The 23,908-nt window shown below is 30.9% G+C and overlaps 1 protein-coding gene across 2 annotated transcripts in view; it reads left to right on the top strand.

Moving 5' to 3' along the window:
* MS3_00002725 (uncharacterized protein) overlaps nt 1-19,908 on the top strand; it is a gene marked incomplete at its 3' end in the record, with an annotated part of 59,435 nt that extends 39,527 nt beyond the window's left edge. The window contains exons 3-6 of one of the 2 annotated variants that reach the window (XM_051210343.1): nt 3,865-4,050; nt 6,642-7,079; nt 8,340-8,454; nt 17,363-19,908. In XM_051210343.1, the coding sequence (XP_051070329.1) occupies nt 6,759-7,079; nt 8,340-8,454; nt 17,363-19,347 (2,421 nt within the window). In that variant the 5' untranslated portion in view covers nt 3,865-4,050; nt 6,642-6,758. The remainder of the gene's footprint in view (nt 1-3,864; nt 4,051-6,641; nt 7,080-8,339; nt 8,455-17,362) is intronic. The other variant, XM_051210344.1, reaches the window with a different exon arrangement.
* Between the last annotated feature and the right edge of the window lie 4,000 nt (nt 19,909-23,908).

The raw sequence follows: 23,908 nt of genomic DNA, 5'->3' as shown, positions 1-23,908 counted from the left end.
TGTGAAATATATATTTTTTTACAATTTACATTTATTATCTTATATGTAATTGAAGAGAAATAAACGAAATGTAACGTATTTATTGTATTCTGTAAATATTATAGTTTATGAATTGTTTAAATTTCTATAAGAAATTCAACTCTACAAAATATAATAATTACAATATATAATATTTCAGTGTATTATGTACAATGGGCTAATAATTTTATTCTGACACCACTAATTCATCATAATTAAATTATCTTAAATTCTACAGAACTATATATATATCCATATATTTGTTTCAAATGCATTCATGTTAAATGTACACTGATATCTTCATTTAACACAATTACGGGCCAAAGAATAACTCGTGTTTGTGTAAATAAAAAGAAAACAACAATTGAATTTCTCTTTTTTTGAAAAAAATGTTTCCAACATTTTATGATTTATGGTTAGTACCTAGTAAAGGTAAACTGATTATTTATTTCTATGCTTTATTTGACACAATAGATATTTGTTAACATAAAGCCATTTATTATTTATCAACATAATTAATTTCAATTATTAAATTACCGATAATATAATTATTTAAACAAAACATAAAACAACTAAGCTTAATCACTTGGTTACATTGATAATATATTTCTCATGTGTCCAATTTTCTTCAGTTCATTGTTAACAAAAAGAAAATAATATATTTATATGCAGAATCTACTAATAGGCTTAAAAAAATATATATATATATATACATAGAACAACAGAAAAGAAAGTCTACTTTGATTATGTCAATCATTACTGATTGAAAAGAAGTAACATTTTATTTATCAATTCAGTAATGATGTTTGTTTTTTGTTTTGTTATTGTTGTTAAGGCAGAATTATTTTACATTACAACAATATTTTGTGAAGAAATCAATTAATGTTTGTCATTTGACTATTATAAAAGTAAATATAAATTTTCTGTATGATGGTTATAATTAATGTAATTAATGTAATACTTCACAGGATTGCAACAGAAGATTACAAAATGTTAGCAGAGTAGGAGTAATTTACTAAAAATGTTTATACTATAAAAACAAATGTATTAATAGTGTCTTTGATGATTTTTAAAAGAAGTAATCCAATTACTGATTAGGAAAATAATAAAAATAATTTCAAAACTGAAGATCTGAAGCACGTTAATGATTGATCAAAATTATCTATCAGATAATCTGAATTTTTCAAAATAGCTCAAACTGATATGCACTAACTGTATAGACCTATAACGTATCTTAATTTGATAATCCCTTGCTAGTTAATATTAGGCATCTAGGTAGGCAATAAGGTTGAACGATGTATATATTATATATCCTAGCCTGCTTGAATATCTGGGTTACCTGTTCAACAAGTTACTTTTTTGCTTGTTTATAATAACACATCATTATGCCTATTAGTCTCATAACCTATTCAGGTGCGTTTGTGAAAAGTTTACGACATTTCTATGTACAAGTTACAAAAGAAACCAGTCAGAGAAATCCTGGTTGCTTGCAATATGCATCAAAAGAGTATACGTTAGCTAGATGTCGATTCCTGGACTGTTAACATCTAACTGGCGACTACTCAATATTTATCGCAAGGATCTATCATGAAATAAGAAAAGAAAAGTCAATTGAAGCTAGACCACCACGAAAAATCTGGAAGCACTGGACGGACGTTTCGTTCTCTTGAGGGATTCCTCAGCGAAGCATACCCACGAACCCGCCTAGCAAGATTCCAACCGAGGACCTATTTGTCTCGTGCGCGAGCGCTTAACAATTAGACCGCTGGGCTGGCCGGCATCGAACGGTGTTAGTGTCTAACTTCAGCTAATTCACAAAATTGAGCGACACGTCCACTATTATTATAATATCCACAAAAACCCCTTCTGATATTAAAAGGAAACGTGTTGAAATAAATTGCGCCGAGAATTCTATATTGTACGAAAAATATGATATTGGATGAAGCCACTAATAATGATAATAATAATTGTTAGGTTCGGTAAGCTTGAATGCTAATACTGATTCGGCTTATTCGGAACAGAGCGAAGGATCAAGGATCTTTTGGGGATCTATCGTCCCCAACAATAATCTCAGACACAGCCTCAGCAACTGATTTGTCAACTTTACTTAGTATCTTTATTCTTAAATTCCGCATATCTAGAAATTCATTTGAATTTAGATTAACATTTTTAAATTAAATGTACACTTTTTCCCATAAATAAATATTATCTTCACAATATAATCCCTATTCAAGTGTATCAATTGCATTTCTCTTATTAATTGATTTAACTATATGTTTAATAGAGTTTCGTATAATATTGTTTGTTTATGAAGCAGTTAAAATAAAAACAAATTAACCAGTGCCAACAAATAGAATATAAAATATTTAATAACCGATAGTATGAGACTAAATTAGGAAGTATATTACAAGGTACAATTTAGAAATTAGTCCATCGAAATTGGCAGTATGTTATATATATATATATATATATATATATATATATATATATATATATATAAAGTAAACCTTTTGTAGACAAGTAAATGAAAGTTCTTATTCGATTTTCTTATATATCTGATTCGAATTCGATATATTCTGTATCCAAAGAAATAAACACTTAATAATTGGTCACAACATATAAGTACTATATTTTGAGTAACTACATTTTATTTTCATTTAGAAACATTTCGATAATTGTAAGGAATAATCTTGGTTAGTTGCTAAAGCTTAGTTGACGTTGATAAATATCTGAAATTATGTATTTCTATCAGAATTAAAAATAAACTGAAGATAGCCAAATCTTAAGAATTGTACAAGCTTCTGTTTTCATGATCAGGAAGTTTAAATTGTTTAGGACTACAAAAATTGTATTAAATTATCTAAACTAGCTTGATCACATTTTTCAAGGGAAAATTGTTTATTATTTATAACGTCATTATTGTAAAAATTAGCCTAACTTATTTAGAAGCTTTTTCCTTACGCATGACGTGTTATACTTTGCCAATCTCACAACAGATTCTATCCTCATTAAGCTTTCTGAATTTATTGAACTACTGGCTGATTTTTATTTCAAAAAGTCACGTGTCATGAAACTTAAGTTTTACTAAGTAATCAAGTAATCAATGGCCACTCTTTAACTCCATCAGTTTTATTTAACAAGTAAATTATGTAACTCGGCAAAATACAAATGGTTAATTAGTTGTAAGATGAAATATTTAGATTTTTTCATCCACAGAAGCTTGGGATAAAAGTTTATATCATTATTACAAAAGGATTTATCACTGAGTAAGGAAGAAGGTTATGTCCTTAAGTATCGATAGAACTCTATAGACCAAGTTAAAATGTGCTCGCTAGTCTAGGTGACTTCACGTACTATGTAATATACAGTGATTTTAAATGGTGGAAGGTAGTTATTGAGAAACCCTACTTAGCCTGGACTTCATGTTATTAACCATTCGTCAAAAAGCGTAACTATATTCCTGAGGAAATCGTTGCTTTTTGTGGGGTCCTAGCCAGCATTAATCATTTACGTAGTCCTACAGATGGTTGGTTGTAGACCAAAGAGCTCAGAGGTAACATTCCAGACTGTGAAGTTGAATGATAGCATTCCCAGTCCTATGATGAGGATCTTTTCCTTTAAGACCGTAGGCATCAGTTGATGACATGTGCTGCCTAGCAAAAAATTCAGATTTACGGTTCTCTGCTAACTATCTTTAATCAGTCAACATGCCAGTAGACTATTGGGAGGTTATTGTCAATGTATATCATTTTAGCTAGCAAAAGACAATCAAATCATATGTAGTCCTATATAATATTTATCATAAAACATTTGATTGATTTTTAAGACCATACTTATCTTTTTTAGGATCGAATAACATTACATCGAGAATTTGTATCATTAGGCTGTTGTTCACATCCAAGTGGATTAATTCTATGCGATTTAGCCGTGAATAAAACTGGATTTGTTCCTGGGGAAACAATTATTCCTCAAGTTCATATCACCAATCGATCTAGTCGTGCTATACAAACTGTACATTTAACATTTGCACAGGTTAGTTTAATCACATATAATTTGAAGAAATGATACTTTATTCTATTTGATTTAAACTGTAACTTATTATACTAAGTTTTTCTGTGTTGTTTTGATTGAACAATAATATCTAATGAATTGATCATTTATGACAAAACATTCATTTCACTGTATTTCTCATATTGTAAAATTCTTATATAAATTGAACACATTATTAAACACATAATCACCGTTATCGAATATCAACTAGAATGATACTAAAACTTAGGTCTCCTTGTGATCATCACTATCCTCCTAACACATAAATACTAATGTCAGAAAGGGTTTTTTGACAGTTGATATCATGAGCCGTTTCGTCCCACTGCCATCCAGTGCTTCCAGGTTTTCCATGGTGGTCTAGCCTCAATTGACTCATGATCTCAACTATTAAGATTACTAAAATCTCCACAAAACCCATTCTGATATTAATCAACATATGCTCACTAGTGACGGTCTTCAAGTGATATTCCCTGGAGTTCTAGTGAAAAGCAGTGACCAGTGGAGTTCAACCAGGTCTGTTATGAGATAGTAACTCACTGATGACAATGATGAATGTGTCACTCAGTTTCATGGATTGGTTCAAGTTAGACATTAACACAACTGGATGCTGACTCAATGCTTTAATGGTTAAGCGCTGGCTCGCGAGATTGATAGGTCTTGGGTTGGGAACACGCGAGGCGGGATCGTGGATGCGCACTACTGAGGAGTCCCGTAATAGGACGAAACGGACGTCCAGTGCTTTCAGGTTTTCGAAGGCGGTCTAGCTTCAATTGACTCATGATCGCAACTATTAAAATTACATATATATCTCTTATAATAAAAATCACTGACTTCAGTGTCTTATAACTACATTATTTTTTTAAAAAAATATTTAATTCATATAAATAGTTATTTGTTTGCTTTTTTCATTGGACATATAATCAAATTCATTTCACGATACTTTCATGATTTCAATCAATAAATTATTAGTATCTACAACCCTTTACTGTGATAAACATGTGCTCACAAGTGACTAGCTTCATGGGAGAATTCTCGGAATTCCAGTGAGAAACCGTGACCAGTGGAGCTAATCCGTGTCGGATAGAGACAGGCATCTACCTAAGTACAATGGAAGATGGTCGCGCAACTTCATGGATTGGTTGAGGTTAGACATTAATGCTTTTGAATGCCAGCTCAATAGTCTAGTAGGTTGAGCGTTCGCGCGCGAGACTGAAGACCCTGGGTTGGAGTCCCGTGAGCGTAATCGCGGATGCGCACTGCTGAGCAGTCCCACAATTGGACGAAACGGCCGTCCAGTGCTTCCAAGTTTTCAATGGTTTTTTAACATAAATCAATTCATGATCACAACCATTAACTTAATAATCTCCACAACCCTTTACTGACAATGAATTTCTTTGTTACTATTACTAATAATACATTTCTTAATTTGTTAAAGTTTGTTTACAATGTAGTTAAATTAATTTAATTCTATAAAGTGAATTATTGAGGAAAAAATAAATAGAAGTCTTAATTTGATTGTTCAATATTCAATGTAATTTATTTCTAAATAAGACATCATTAAAGGTTGTTAGTGTTTAAAACAATCTATTACATTCGTTGAATGTAAACTAAGGATTATTTCTCTTTCCAAGATATATCTTCAATATTTATTTTAAATGAAAGACAACTAGATATTTCACATATATTTAGTTATTTGACAGATAGAAGTTTTTATAATGTGTCTACAAGTGTTATCACAAATTTTCGGTTGACAAGATAATATTGATTTAATGGATTGGAAATTTAGTATAATTATTTTTCTAGAAAATCATATTGGCTTAAGCTAGTGATAAATTTTGTCATATAAAACAATATGTAATTTTTGTTAAAGAATTCATTTTTTAAAACTCATAAATGATAGTTGAGTTCAGAAAACACTTATACAGCTAATTTATCCATTGTGATCAATTGTCTTGCCAATAAATCTCTTCTTAGTTACTATTCTACTGATCTTACATTGGTACTGAATTATTAAGTTGAGGGTGAATATTAGTTGAATATCTTACTTTTGGTTAATAAAATTACAATAAGTTATTAATATTTCGAAGTTATAGGTGACGAATCCACATATTTTTATTATGATTTATCATTCAGTAAGTAAATAGAATGAATGGAACTAAAAAATTTCAAACAACTATCCTTAGGAAATCAGTTTAAAACAAGGAATAATTATCGTTAGACAAATAGTAGAAATCAAGAAGTACTGAACAGCTGTCTGGTCTTAGTATGGGGGCTTCTACGTAGTGCGTATGTATGACCGACTCAGTGTTAACATGTAAACCAGTGACTAACGGTCCAGTGGTAACGTAGTGGATAGGTACTATTGAAAAGTCAGATACTAGAAAGAAACAGCTTTCTACTATTTTTTGGTTTTCATTTGTTTTCTAATTGAAGTCAGCTCGTTATGTAACCTGTAAAAATCAATCATTATTTATTCATTACTGAATGAAATTTAATTATATAAATATTTGAAAAACTATTTTTAAATTTATGATTTCCTTTTTTTTTCTTTATCTAATAAAATCTAATTCAAGACAGTCTTTTTAAAAGGTATCAATAAACAAAATCATATTGAAGTTTTACGTATTTTTGCGACAAGATTAAATGCTCAATCAACATTGTCCGGATATAATTTATTTGAACAATTAGATATGAATAAAATTTCTGGTGTATTTTCTTCATCAAATTCATTTTCATCAAGAAGTTCAACAAATCGTTTTGAACGTAGTGAACAACAACAAAAAACACATCGACATAATAGTGTAAATAGTAAAAATGATAAACAGATTAAATCCCAGACAAAACATAAACACCGACAAAAATTACATCAGAATTCTTTATCAACAAATATTATCGCTGTACCAGATCAAGGTGGTCAAGCATATTTCACAGATTTAATACATGTACCACCTCTTCCAACTAGTGGATTATTTGGTAGACAAAATTTAATTTATTTAGAATATTCATTAATTGTAAGTTTTATGGATATTTTTTTTATTAAATACGAAAAGATTAAAATATTATCATATAGTAAATATAGTATGAATGAATTGAAAGTTGTGTTCAATATCTTTCATATTATTTATCTAATCTTAAAAGTCATTATTAATAAGTCATATATTAGTGCATTACATTTGTACTATTTTCATAAATTGGCATAGAGTTATTATTTAATCTCAGTATTTTGAATTGGACAATGATTTGATAGTTCTTATTTATATTTTATGATGTGTAGATAAATATTTTTACAAATAACAGCCTGAAGATTAAACGTTCAGGCGTGAGACCGAAGGCCCTGAGTTCGAATTCCGTGTGCGGGATCGTGGATGAAACGACCATCCAATGTTTCCAGGTTTTCCATGGTGGTTTAGCTTAAATCGACTGGTGAATTCAACTGGAAAAAATAGTGAGAAGTCGTATCTGATATATGGTCAAACATATTGGGATTTAAACAGTTATCATTAATTGAATTGAATAATCATCGAACGATATTGTAGACTAATTGACTTTGGAACTGTAACATTATATGCTAGCCTAATGGTCTTCATAATTAAGCTATTGATACTAGACTTGAAGATACTGTGCTCGATTACTGGTGTGATCGTGAGTACACAGTCCTTGGTATTTACATACTAGGACCAAACAGCTGTCTACTGTTTCTTGGTTTTTAGTGGTACGGCATCTGAGATTAATCTTTGACAGATCCAATCTGCAATCAATCGTCTTTGCAAATTTTGTATTAAAACCAAAATAAATCATTTGTTACCAACTAAATGACTATCTTATTAAAATATTTTTATCTTAAATTGGCATAGTATGGCTAAAAACAAGCTGTATTCTAACTATTATTTAATCGGAAACTTTGTTAAGCTTTTGTTGATGTATTGAAAAACCTGCAATTTATATTCGTTGAATGGATTTCAAACAATAATGTGACCATAAATAATTATTAAAATGTTCTTAAATAAATAGTAAATAGGTTAAATTGAATCAGTGTGAATATCGTTAACTAACTGGAGTTAGAAATGTAAACACTTGAATACCTGCTGAGTGGTTTAGAGGCTAAGATCTCGCCTCGGTACCTGAATTTCTTGGTTTCAGTCGTGTTTGAACACAGGTGATAGTTTATACACTAGGAGGAATCAGCTATTCATTACTCCTCGGTTCCTAATGACTGGTTAACTAAGATCAACTAGTTATATGAACTTTTAAACCATTATTTACCTTTTTAGTTACGACTTCGTATGCAAGGTGATAGAGAAGGTAAGCATGATCACTGTATGCAAATCCCAATTACAATCGGTTCTGACCCAACTAGAGAAACATCGTTCATTGGAAATGATGAAGGTAAGCCTTATTGATTGTTTTCTTGTTCACCAATATGTCTTTTTAAAGCTTCTGATCATGAATGAAATATATCAGTCTTTTGATAAAGTAGAGAAAAATGAACTGCTGAGCAGTATACTCACTCTTTGGTTAAGAGACGGATATAAAGCCTTCAAAGAAGGTGACCTACGGTGTTAAAAACCAGGGGAGCTTTATGAATACCTCCTGGGATTTCTTCAAACATTATTGCTTAATAGAAGATGAGAATTTCAAGATAAATAAAATGTTCGAGAGATTCAAGTATCTCATTTTCTACTTTTGATTCTGGGGTTGACATAGCCAAGTCATGAAGCGATATTCAGTAGTTAGTAGGGGAGAAACACATTCCGTATACGGTTGGATTTTTTACTTAAAGCGGTCGGAAGATTGCATTTTGTCAGTCTTCATCAAACACAACAATATCTTTTGAGTAAGTCATACATTTTTAATGTAAGGGTTGAATAATATTATCCCTAACTAAATAGAACAAGTTAGAACCGATTTCAGCCTTATTGTAACTTTATAGTTGAAACTTAATCAATTTTGATCAATGGTTCGTCGTGTATACAACACATTCTAATTATAGGTAAAGCAAAAAGTAATGATAAATTTTCTTAAATAAATCATCTTGAGAGCATCTTATCACTTCTCGACAAATAAGTGTGAATGATGTTATTCTGTGCTCTTCAGCACCAGTGACTTATGTATTACCCGAAAGTTTATTGAAAGAAAAATATCTGAAACTAACATTTATCAAAGCATAGCCCAATGAGTTGATGATTATACTCGATTAAGTGTTCTTTCAAGTCCCTTTCATATCAAGTATATTGTTTGTTTTAAAAAGAGGAGAAAGTATGCGGAAAGTAGGTTGAGAAATTTTCAATCCGACTTGCCAGTTAACATGGTGCTACGTTAGTTTATATTCGTGATATGAAACACGAGTTAAAACGTCTGGTATTATTTTTGAGCAAGCATTTCCGTAAAGAAGCCTGTAGTTTTTTAATCCAATTCTTATCATATTATTGTCTGAATTGAATAAATGATATATTAAAGAGAGTATATCAAGTAATCGATCACTGAGTTTTAAACAATGTTATGTTTTTAGTTCTTTTGCACTGATCGAGTTCTATCAATCATGTTGCAGTGTGATCACTAGTCTGAGAGATTCGGCACAGTATACAGTAAGCTGAGGTGTCAGATGGTTAAGAGTGATCAACCAGAAATTCCGGATCTAGGTTTGGTATTATTCAGCTGTACTTGCGATCTTGAACGAACTGATACACCTTGTGCGACTGAAGCTCGTCCAGAATTTTCTGTTGACTTTCTTCAACTACGTAACAGTACAACACGTGCTGTCAAGTTAGCAGAATTGGTGTCCGTATTTCAACTACAACGAGAGATTTTCACCAGCAATAAAAGTTAAGTAAATATGACAACAATCGTTATCAAGTAATCAATCAGTTGTCAGCAGATGAGTTATCTAATTATCAATCTAATCAAACAGACATGATGATTTACCGACTATAAACAACATGACAAATATTTCTATGGAAAACAAATAGATAAGACGAATGTTTGATGCTTTCTTACATTACATACCGAATATTATATATATAGAAACCAATTAGAGATTGATCATTATAACATAATAATCTGTTTATTTTATTGAAGACATCAGAGGAAAATATCTACCAACGAATAATATGTTAAAAAAAAGGGAGTTAACGAAAGACAAACCAAATAATATCTATTTTACTGTTTCCTTCCATTTGTGCTTTTCTTCTGGCTGTTTACTTGATGGCCCTGATGAGTGCGAGAAAGTATGTGTGTGTGCGTGTGAGTGTGTGGTATACAGGCAACAAAAGGAAGAAGCCTACTATGTAAAAGTAAAAAAGAATTACATGATGATGTGACAGTTAGAAAACAGTTGTTCTTATCAATTTCTCAGGTACACAACAAAAATCAGTCATTGAAAAGTTTGTTTTTCTTTCAATTATTAGACATATAATTTTGTACTTATCTTTTTTTTCTTTAACATTATTCAACAAAAAACTACACAGCTATGTGTACAAATCATATATTTTTTCAAAGATATATATATATGTACACGCATATAGATGCACATAATGTAACAATTATGTTAAGAGTAATGAAATTTTTCCTCTAATAATAAGACTGATGGTAACGGTCAAAAGAAATAATAACCGTAGTTTGAAATTGGTACGTTTTTGTTGATTATGGAGAAAAAAAATGCTAAAATAGGGGAATGAAGTGGGAAAATAGTAGTAGATGATGATGTTGTAACAAATTTTCCCATATATCTGTCTTTGTGTAATATATTTATGGTATGTTACTTTGTTTATCTTTCTATATTGCCTGTCACATTTTGCCTTTTTCCAAGTTAATTCTGCCTATTGCTGTTATGACTTGAATTTGTTTTTAAGATGTATTTAGCGCATGTATACATGAAGGTATGTATGAAGTTGTGTGTATGTAAATGTATATGTTTTCTACCCAAAAATAACAATTATCTTTCTAACGAAATAAATATATCTAGAGGTATTGACACAGGATTTTGTGGAGAAAACTAAATTTTCATAGTTTGTGTCACACACGAACCGATACTAGTGGGATAATCACTGAGAACCAGGAAGTAGTGAGCGGTTGCTTTATTCTAGTATGGGACTCATCGGTGATGTGAATACATGACCTAACCAGGGCTCGAACTCAAGGTCTTTGCGTTTCGCAAAGATATATTAGTCTTCAGACCAGTTAGTCAGCATTTACTGGTTTTACATGCCTAATTTCAATCGTTTTATGACACTGAGCAACGATCGTTCATCACTTGAGGTGGTCAATCGTTTTATATCCGATGTTATCGTACTTCCCTAGTTATAGCCTTTCATTCCGACTCCAAGAATCACTTCTTAAAATTCATCATTAATGAAGACGTATTTTTCAATGTTACAGGAGTTTATGAAATTTGCCGAAGGTCTCAGATTTGAACCCTGGTGTAGTCATGGATACCCACTACCTAAAAGTTACACACTAAGATGAAATGTCCATTATTGGTGAATTTATGTACATACATGGAATATTTGAGCGAACAATTGTTTTCAGTAAACTCATCATAATGCAGTGATGTATCTATAAATATTTTATTACGATGGCCAGAATAAATACAGACAAGTAAATAAATATAAGAACGGAAATAGAAGACAAAAAGCGAAACGAAGGGATAATAAAACTCATTATCTAATATCTGACTCTAAAGAGGATATAGCGGGGGATATCTTAACACGTCACATAAGAAAACCTAATGAAAGAACTTTTAACGCTGTCAAATTGTATGTTATCTTCGCAACTAAACCATTACTCACACTACTAATCAAAGATCCATTCCTGATGATGGGTTTTTCTGTGTGTATACTGATTCGGACGTTTCTATGGAGCTATTAGCATAGGCTGTATTCAAAGCGTCTTATCCTTGAGTGCTCTCGAGCGTTTACCAAAATGGATGGAAATTAATCATAAAATTTAATAACACTATCCTTTCTCAACTAGTACTTAGTGAAGACTACAATAAAACGAACGAAGTTTTCTCGATTTTGTATCAGATCCTAAACAGTCTGCATGTGGGCCAAGATTATGGCTCATCTACATAGCTGAAACCATCATGGTTATTCTTAGAGAGCGGATATATATTCGAATCCTTTATTTACATGGCTTATAATCAGACAATGTCATACCTAAATAACATGTTACAAATACTTATCCTCGATCCTCTTCTATGTTGATCTCTTCCTTACCTCAATCTTGATTTACCCATTCGCCTTTCTTAATTCACATGAATTTATATGTCATAATAATTTCTATGAAAACACATCGTTCAATGGAGATTCTTGCTTCAAGTTGCCTGGTTCAATCTTAAGTCTTTCCTTTTCTTTCTGAACAACGATATCCGTATAAATTTCAGACAGCAGTGAGCAATTAAAACCTTTCTATTTATTGTTAACATTCAGGTCCCTATAAATATACCTCTTGTTACAAAACATATCTTCATAACACTATTACCATGTTTATTATCATCCTAATGAACTAGGTCAGTCAGTCAATAACAACGTAGAACTAGGTACGAAAGCACATCGGTTCAAGTTACCCTATCTATAGTGATAGAGCTAGTAGGAGCATAAGCACTAATCGGAAAGATTAGTGTTTGAAGGTGTTATTCAAGGAGTATAATCCAGTGAAATAAATTTGGAAAGAGAAAAAAACGGACATGAAGAATTCAGAAGATTAGAATTTGGGAGAACACAAAGAGTGGATGCACCTGCGCCACTGAAAACTATTTTGAGCCATTTCATTCAGGGTCTCTAACCATCGGTTGCCATCATCTAGCGGTCCCCAATCAGGTAGTCTACACCTACCAGCATGACTCAGTCCACTTGTCAGTGACTTCATGGACTTGTGCCATGTTTTGGTTTGGCCGCCTCTAGCTTTCTTCCAACCTACTCCTATACCACTGAACATAGCACGTCGAGGCAGTCGGTGGTTGGGCATACGTAAAACGTGTCTCAGCCATCTCAACTGATGAAGTTTCACTACTTCATCAATTGATTTGCCATCCTTACCTAGTACCCGTTTCCTAACAACTGTGTTACTTACTCGATGGTCCCACGATATACGAGTAATGTTTCGAACACACCTATGATCGAATACTAGTAACCTACGAATATCCTCTACTCTTACCGGCCATGTTTCACTGCCATAAAGTAGGATGGAATGATTTGCTGCTTAGTAAACCCGTTCTTTGGTTGATAGACGGATATCTCGCCTACACTACAAATGGCTCAAGTTGGCAAAAGCTAGTCGAGCTTTCTGTATCCATGCTGAGATTTCGTCAAACACCAGACCACAAGGGCTGATGAGACTTCCAAGATAAGTGAAGCGGTCGACACACTCAACTACTTCACTCCCTATCATTAGTTCACGTAGCGATGCAATTCAATCCTGAAGCAACATTTTGCATTTCGAGGGGGAGAATCGCATGCCGAACGTGTTTGCATTGTTGCTTACAGTGGTTAGAAGACTGCATTTTGTCAGAGTCTTCACCAAATAGAACTATGTCATTGACATATTCTAAGTCAACAAGTGGATCACCTGGTAGAAGTTCAACCTCTGGAAATTTAGATGAGGAAAATGTGAATTCATTCATGTAATTTATCTTAACATATTGGTCATAACTCAACACTTTTTAACAAACGTTCCTAATTTTTTTTTCTTGAATATCCTTTTCAATTTACAAATAACACGTTTTTTTTAAAAAAAAAACTTATTTCATCCTTAACCGAAACACTAATTTCAAATACAAACATTATATGATTGTCATATACTTCGTGTAAATTATTTTGACAATAGTAATACAATCATTATTGATTTATGACTGTAGAGAATGATGAAGAAGTTATTGTCAAACAATTGTTCCTTTAAATATTTCATCTTTTTGAATCCTTTATGAAGTTCTTTAAATAAAAATGAAATGATCAGATTGCTCACCAATCTGTATTTCATTGATTAGTTTAGTCTTATTATTTTTATTTACATCATGTCAGTCAAATGTATACATATCATTGAGAAAATAATCTTTGTTCGAATTACTGCTCTATACTACTTCTCTTTTATTGTCATGATCTGTTCACTTTAAAAATTTCGCTAGGTTGTTTCCATTTACTACAACTGAATAATAATATTCGTTATATGAATACTGTTATATATGTGTGTATGTGTAATGATGAGAACAGTTTTAGTAAACTTTATTCACATTAGATACATGTTTGACTATTTTAGTTACTTTCATTTCGTTTCTGTGTGTCCCTCACCGCCTCCTCCATTTTTCTTTGTTTCTCTCTCTCTCTTTCTTTCTATGTCTCTCATTTACAATTCATGTTAAAATGTAGAATCTAAAAAGAATATCACAATCAGTATTGAATTTGTTGTTGGTTATTGTCAGTCTTTTCTTTATTTGTTTATTCTTTGAGAAAAAATATCTAATAATTTATGACTGATAGATTTAAGTAAATGTTACCTTGATTATGTTTTTTCAAATTTCCATTTATTTATCTTAGAATGTATTGTATAGTTCTGATTTTAATTCTCTTATTTAATTCACAAAATCTTTCATACTTCTGAGACATTTTTATTACTTTGGAAATAGTTAGCATTTAGTAATTGTAGTGAATCTATTTACAACGTAGTGAATTTCCATTGACTGGGTTTACCTAACAATCATCATCTTTGACGCAAGATACTTATTGACATGGAAACAGGTTGAAATAAGGCTATAGATAGTCAGACCGAGACTTTGTTTCAGTTCGTAAAGTCATTTACTGCTGGACTGGAATATACAAGCAGATGTAAATTACCTGGTTATGATCCTCAATGTCATCTCACCAAATGATTGCAGAAGTTGTATTGTATCCATTCTTTGTCTTGAAATACTTATACTTTTTATTCTGTAAATTCACTCATCCTACTCAAATCATATCTTCAATGCCTTTAATTTTCTACTAATATTTTAAGGTTACTACTTCAACTACACTGACATATGCCTTAATATTTTCATCTCTCAACACCTTGTATTGTGCTGTGACAACTAAGAGCATATATATGCTCCGGTTTCTACGGTGCTTATGACTATTCAGCTGACCATATGATTGGCAAGATTAGACACTGTGGTTAGGAATATGATTTCATGTGATAGCACAAAAATCAGAAGTATCGGTGTTAATTTCTCAGTAAATCTTATGTTAATTACTAATCATTAGATTAAAAATAGGGATACGTCGTAAATGTTTCCAACTTGTAATTAATAATAAAGTATTTACCAGTGTTTCATTTCATGACCATATGTTTGTAATATGTTCATGAATCTACATAGTTTGCTTTGGTATGATGTTTAGAACGTTGATATTTTCCGCACAAAGTAATTCCACCAGAGTGTTGATTATATAAACCATTTTTCTACTCTTTTATCGTGTTATTGAGAATCACTGATTTTTTCTCAAAAGTATTGACTGAATTCAGCTTAAAATAAGTCTGTTGAAATCAATATTCGGTACTTTTTTAAATCGTCCATATGAAGAAGAATATGTCGACTTAAAACTGTCGTTACAAATAAGTGTTTTTTTCTTTCAAAATGCTCCAAGTTCTTTGAGAATGTCAACATATAGTAATCTTGTTCAAAATCAAAATACAACCTGTTATTATCTATAAAAAGCCACCTAAATTAATGAAAAGTTATTTAAGAACTTATATAGGAAACATTTGATATAGGGATTTATTTCTAATTCTATAAAGTGAGCCATAGAATTGTTTTTTGTAATAAATCTTAATTCCTATCTACTTTCTAGTGAAAAAATATTTCCAAGAATTATCTCTTCTATCATGTTGGATTTTCGGTTTGATGAATAGATTTACTAATAATAATCACATATCTAATAAATAAAAATACAAAATGCAAATCAGCTTATAAATAAAATATTTAGTTTCTACTAATTATAACAATAGTAATAATGAGTGTACATCGGCCAAAAGGCATGGTTTGAATGATCTAATATACAATTAAATTTCTCTAATCATTAATACTTTGATGGAGTTTTGTTTTCTGAGCTGCGTTGTTTGGTTGTGTATCTTTCATCGTTATTCTGAAGTCCAGCTGAGAGAACAACACTCCATCAAAATCATCCACCTAAGCTAAAAATCTTCACCATCTCAAAATCACTAATACTGAACAAAATTTAGTCGAATATCAGTTAGACTTAATAATTATGATATTCAGTTATACTCTATAGAGGCTAGCCATATTATAATATACATTTAATTTCCCATTTAGGATGTAATTAAACATTACATATTTGTTAACAATGTTGATTAGGTAAAAGTTCGGTTGAAGATTGAGCTTATAGGGATTACTAAAATGATTTATTGCTTTTGAAATCATTTTTCATCTAATAAATAGAATGTTTCTTTGGTTTAATAATATTTTGTTATAATAGTATTGAAAGCTATTGGAATTTGATCAGTTTAGTTGGTGTATTAACTTTTCTTTAAGGCTTATAATTGTTTCATCAATTTTAATATTTTTAAAAGAATATCGTTAATTAATTTCAATAATTTGAATGGGAACTTATCCAAACTAATGGTATCTTCTTTAATTTTCTTAATAGGCAGAAATAGTTTTCTAGGAGAATTATCATTGTCTACTTAACCCTTATTAATGACTTAACAGATGTGAAATAATGTGAGAACAATCGTTGTCACTGCATCGATATGCAGGAGTAATAGCGAAATATCCCTATCTATTTTACTATGATTACTTAGGCATGTATATATATATAGGTCCTGGGTTCGAATCCTGCGAGGCGGGATCGTGGATGCACACTGTTGTGGAGTTCCATAATAGGACGAAACTGCCATTCAGTGCTTCCAAGTTTTCCATGATGGTCTAGCTTCAATTGACTCATGATCTCAACTATTGAAATTATTACAATCTCCACAAAACCCCTTCACAATTATATTACCTAAGTGAGCCGTTGGTTCATTAATCATTATCATTCTTATTATTTGATAATTGAAAATACTTTTTTCGCTAAAATATTTAACATTCTGAGCACAATGATATTTTTTAATCATCATAATTTATGTAATAAGTGATAGTTATCATTCATTTTTGAAATTCAATCAAAAAAACCAAACACACTTATAGTTTTACTATTACAACTAACTCATCACTATATTTCCTATTTATATACCTCTATAATGATAGATAAATTTCAAACAAATAAATAAACTTATACTACTGTTTGTTTTCTATTTCTTTTTTCCTGTCTAGTTGTACCTTGTTATGCATCATTTGATTTTGCTTCTGGTGATATTGTAGAATATGATCCATTAAATCAATCTAATTCAATACGTTTAACTCCTGTTTATAGATATTTTAAACCAAAACCTATTGAGCAATCACCAAATAAATTAAATAATATTAAATTTTCTTCTAATTCACCATTAAATAATAATAATAGTGTAAAATCATTACAAATTCTATCAAAATCTAGTCCTTCAATATTAAAACAACCGAATATTATAAATACTTCAACTAATAATATACCTATTACAAAAAATAATCATCAAAATTCATTGAAATCTACAAAATCATTATCATCACCATCATCATCGTCATCATCACTTTGTCATGATAAGGAATTCATTCCACAGAAACAATATAATCAATCATTGAATAATACAACTTGTTTGGTTAATAATAATAATGATGTAATGATAACTACTATTCCAGGATTAATGAATTCTGATGATCCTAAATCAGAGAATTATTCACATAAACAATTTCCAAATAAAAAGCTCAAACCTACTTCATTGAATAAATTAAAACGTCAAAATAATATTCAAGACATAACACCAATACATAAAATGAATAATATAAATTCAATTGATCTAATAACTATGAGAAATGAATCACCTCAATTACGTTTATCAAATCAACAATATTTTGATGATGGTAATATAACATTACGTGATATAACAATAATGAATATTGAAAATAAAATTAATTCATTATCCTCTAAATTGAAATCATTGAAAAAAACACAATCTGATGCTTTTAATTTATCAAAATCTAAGAAACAAAACTATAAACAACAATCATTAACAAATTATCATCAGAAATATTCAGAGAAAAATGAAAAAGCACATTTGATATCTGATCATTCCTCTTCAACATCATTACCTCATCATTATCATCATCATCATCAACATCATGAACATCGTCTTCACAATTATTATCACCATCATCATTCTTCTACTTCTCCACCATGTTTAGAAAATTCTAAATTAGAATATAAATGTAAATCGCAAACAAACATTCCGATTCATCAATATTTAAATGATTTATTATTAGATCAACCATTATCATATGATGTAATTAATAAAAATGTAAAAATTACACGAAATCAATCCAATGATCATAGTTATTGTTATAATTTAGATTCTATTCATGCAAACCAAATGGATTATACAAAAGTTATTCATAATGATAGTGATAATGATGGTGATGATGATGATGACGACGACAACGACGTGGAAGAAGTTGATGATGAAGAGGGGGAGGACAATGAGAATGACGAAGACACTGATGAAGATGATGGGGATGAAGAAGATGATGACGATGATGGTGGTGAAGAAGAAGGCAATATTCCATCTGGAAATAATAACTATGATGATATCACTAGTGATGAAATAAATAAATATACAATGAAAACTAATCAATTTCATACATATCCGTGTGATACTTTAAAATACTGTACAGATAAAATACCTAAACTAGATAAAATATCAATTAAACCGCATGAAAATTTTGATAATTCTTATCACACTGATGATAACGTTGACAAAGAGAGTGACGATGAAGATGACAGGGATAATGACAATCAAATAGTGGATAGAATTAACAACCTAAAAGACAATCGTCAAATAGGAGATTATGAAGAAGTAACACTAAAGCAATATGATACACAGTCAAAACATATTTTAAGCATATCTCATGAAGATTCAACTAATGAAAATGATAATACATCATCCGACATAACAGATTTATATCATAAAGTTCAAAAAATATCAGATAATAAACAGATTTCATTGAATTATAGATTTAAACAAGCCAAAGATTTATACAATGCTTATTGGAATTGTCCAAAAGTGGCACCTATTGTAGGTCGTAAGTCTGATACTGATGGATTTTGGACGTATGGTCATGGAAGTACTAATGAAAACAATAATAATAATAATAATGCTGACTCGTAAAACTCCAGTTTACCGGAATCATTTCTAATTTCTATCTTTTGTAAATATTAACATACCGTTTTAAACTGTAGATTTTTCTTCTTTTCATTTTCAAATAAAAAACTTAACGTTCAATTTTCATTGTTGCAAACAAACAAACAAATAAAAGGACTGCTTCATTAAACTATTGAAACATTGAGCAAAGTGATGTTCAAGTAAATAATAATGAAATGTATAAGTAACTATCTATAAGAATTACGTAACAGTTATAAAAATTAGGATATTCTTTGTTTGTTTGTTTTTTCTTGTTGCTGTCGTTGTTGTTGTTGTTGTTGACAAATGTCAACATTTAAATTTAATGACAATTGATTTGTTTAAATCATATTTTCAATTAACCAATCAAATTGAAATATTTAAATAAATACCTCATTTCTATATAGGCAATAAAATAAATACATAATGACATGTTTAAAAAAATTTGTAGATGAAATAAACCTTATGTAAATAGTTGTATAGTTTCTTAAAAAAAGAAAAAGAGAAAACAATTTTTCTTAAAAAATTATTGTCATTAATTGTAAAACGGTACCATTTATTTAATAATAATAATTATTATTATTACTATGAAATAAATGTTTTTTCGATTTAACTATTTGGTTATATCTGTGTGAATATCTTATGAAGTTGTATATGTTAATAATTGTTTATATTTTTGATTGAGATCATGAATCGATTCCCAAATGCCTTGGTACGGCCGAGAGTGGGGAGAGTCAACTCTCTCTCTCTCTCTCTCAAAAGCGCTCATACGGCCACGTGTATACAACCAGTGCTAGGGAAGTCCTACTCACTACATTCTTGCGGCAGGGGCGTTATTTACGAAAATGAGAGGATGAAAAGCAAATATCCGGCTCTTTAGCCGGGTTGGTGGATATGGAGGATCCATCTAGGGAAGTTGGAAAACCCTGATTCCAGACCAATGGTGTACATGGGCTCCAGTATCCTGAAGGAACAAATGGCGTGTGAACCTATTGTTCGTCACTTGCTACCGTGGGACTGCATCTTCTGACGTTGCTCCACTGCCTTGTGGATTAGACCTTCAGGTCAAAGGCTCCGGGTGTGGCCTCTAAGAAAATCACCTGTTTTGGTTTTCACACTCGGGCAGTATCCCAGCCCTTACATGAATCGACTGATTTATGTGGCGCATATCTGTTTGGTGCCACCTCGTACCAATGTTTATTTGTTTAAATAAATAAAATAAATAAATGAAATTGATTGATTTTAGACCACGATTGTTAACCTAGAAGCATTGGATGGCCGTTTCACCCTATAGTGGGACTCGTCAGCAGTGTGCATCTATAATCCTGTGAACAGGATTGGAAACCAGGGTGTTCGGTCTCATGTCCGAACGATTTATCTAAGTTTTAATTAAAAACATAATAATCTTTACAACCCTATATTGATGACTATTTATATGATATTTTAAAGTTGATTCAATCTAATATAATGTTTACAAACAATCTGTTAATGAATTATTTCAAAATAGAATAACAATATAAACTTATAATCTAGCTAAAGATTCATTACACCAATGTGAAGAGTCCCTTATCCTTATACGTGTTATAGATTTTTTTGACACTGGTGTCAAGTAAAAATAATTTACAACTCATATCTTTGATCAATTGGTTTATTTAATAATTCTATAATTCTGATTTTATGAATCTTATGCATTTTAACATTATGTTGTAAGAACTAATAGATAATGATGTTTTTAGATGGATAATTTATAAAGGATTGACATTTTGGTAAACAATGCATCACGTATAATTGATATCAACTTTCATTGATAACTTGAATATTTAATATTATCTTGAGATATTGAATTTCTTTTACTTTAAGTAAGATTCTTAAATTTTTAATGGTAGTTTTGGATTCCAGTAAGTTCTAAACTATCATTTGTCAGATCATCATTGTAGAACACTGAAAGGTGTTCGATGTCTGTCTCAAGCTATTACTATAGAGTAGTGTCATAAAAAGTGAACATCAATCTTTATAGGTTTGTATTTAACGCTAGGACGAAAGATATATTTTGTTGATTTATAGAAACTAATGTGCAATCGAGTTTGTTCTCATTTAATTCAGTTAAGCCCTTTTGTTAACTTATTTAGCGGACAAAGTCATCCGTACTATAACAACTTATTGTACCTTTATTATTGTTGTGCTTGTATGAAATATGTATGCTTGAACATTGCTTACCGTCTACGCATATATTCTTTCTACTAGCTTTATTATTAACTGCTTAATTGATTTGATGATCCATTCATTTCCCTATATATACATGTACATTTACACTCTACACACTCTATACTCTCGGTTCGCTAACTCATTCATTTGCCTCTCTGCTTTGTGGTCTGAGTTATCTGCTAATAAAACTGTAGTCGCTGCTTCTCTTTGCCTTCTGATTTCAAACACCGTTGAGGATTATATGATAACGGTTACGAGGGTGATTGGTCAACGAAGCACAGCCACTACAGACTTTTAAATAAAATATAACTTGTTATATTCACATTCAAATAATCCAAAAATTCCAGTTGATTATTTACATTTGCAAAAAAATATGTCAGGTATTGGATTATTCAGTTGAATTTATTCACGTTTATTTTCAAAATCCTAGAAGTAAGAAATGTTACAATAAAGAAATAAAAAAGCCACTGTTCAACGAGATCCAAAAGGTATTCATTCTAACTATTATCCTGTAACACTATGAATTTAAATAAATTCTATTCCTTAAAGTATTCTTTCTTCATATGATGAGAGATTTATGAGCACTGTCCAATATTTTGAAAAAAAACTTGGGATTATACATTTTCGATTTTATTCTATTTCTTACTCTTTTTCCTGCGTGGTATTTTTTTAAGAATTTCGTCCAAAATTCATAAAGAGCTGATTCGCAAGGAGTAGGCTAGTTTTCGACCAGGTCATTGATTTATTGACCACATCACTCTGCTGCAATTGTTAGAGAAACTCCACATTTATTCCGTGTCAACAATCGTTATGCTTTTGATATCATAGCAACCTTAGGTTCACTGAACAGGATTGTGATTTGGGATTGTCTGTTGAAGAAAGATGTATGAAAGAAATTTGTTAAGACGTTCAAGACTCCATATATTTAAATCTCGGGCAGGCTTAGAGCATACAACCACTTCACTTCATTGTTCAATTCTGGCAGTGAAGTTAAGAAAGGTTGTCAATCACTCTTTGTGGCGATCCGTTAGAACTAGCCAAACGGTTCATGTATCTCGGTAGTTATGTGAGTGCTGGTAATGGTATGAATGACGGGATTAATCTATGCATAGTGAAAACCAGAGCGCCTTTTCACAATCTGGGTCACTTTTGAGGTTGTCATGATGTTGGTTTGACTGCAAAAAATCGGGTTTATGATGCGTTGGTTAGAACATATTTACCCTATTCTCCTAGTTGAAAATATTCGGAGACTTTCGGTATTCGATTATCATTGTTTTTAAAATTAACGGTGATATTTTGTGGTCATCATGCCTGTAGTGTAGAGGTTAGGGAAAGTGTGTTCGCGAACACTGATAATTACTCATTTGGCGTTACCAACTTTAGGAACTAGTTTTCGTGTCTAGGATATGTGATGTGAATGTCACTACAGGAAATTTAACCTAGTTTGTCATTTGCCAGTCATGAGATTGAGTTGCAGTAGTCGTCAGTTTTTGGTATTGCGTCATGGTTTGAAAGAAATCTTTCTAAAAGTAACGTCTGTAAGATCATCAGAACTTCTTGGTTGAGGTTTTCGGGTTGATACATCTCAATAGCTTAAAGCGTCATCAGACTCAACTCAAAATAAGAGCTAACCGCGATCGTTATGTAGTTTTCTTTTACGTATTTCATAAAAGTGAGTTGAACTTTTTCTCTTCCATTATGACTGAACTCCGTCAAGTAAATATTAACTACTTACTAATTTAGTCGCCATAGTATACTTCCGGGAACAATCCATTTTTATAGGAGGAGGATTGTTTTAATATAAATGTCTAGTAAGGTAAATCAAGCATTGAGTCTGAAAATCATATGATAGATCATGTCTCAGTTGGAAAAAATCAGTCTATTAATAATGATAAATATCTTCATAATACACTAATTTATGATTCATCTCAATGACAATGAATACTCTCTTTAACTTTCATTTTATAAAAGAAAAAGGATCTGAATTATTTTCAAAACAATCCTATAACTTCTATATTGAATAATAGAAAATAATTTAGTCTTTTGTTAAAATTATATTCAGTCAATAATATATAAAATTGGACATTGAACAGTTTAAATTCACTTGGAATTGTTTGCTTCGATCTTCCTATTGGTGTTTAGAACTACCTTTGTTCAGTCTCTTATTGGTATATGTGTATACTGTGCGTATTGCCTCGATATTGTCTTGATTCACAAGCAATATATACAAAGATGCATAGTGGCTAGTAATGGAATCCAGGTTGCGTGTTTCGTTCTATTACATGGATATATTTATTGCATAAGTAAGTGGCTATCAGAACTTTGTAGCTAAGTAGTAGTAGTA

The sequence above is a fragment of the Schistosoma haematobium genome, chromosome ZW (assembly GCF_000699445.3).
Source record: "Schistosoma haematobium chromosome ZW, whole genome shotgun sequence".
Lineage (NCBI taxonomy): Eukaryota > Metazoa > Platyhelminthes > Trematoda > Strigeidida > Schistosomatidae > Schistosoma > Schistosoma haematobium.
This window is presented reverse-complemented; position numbering and strand designations above follow the sequence as displayed.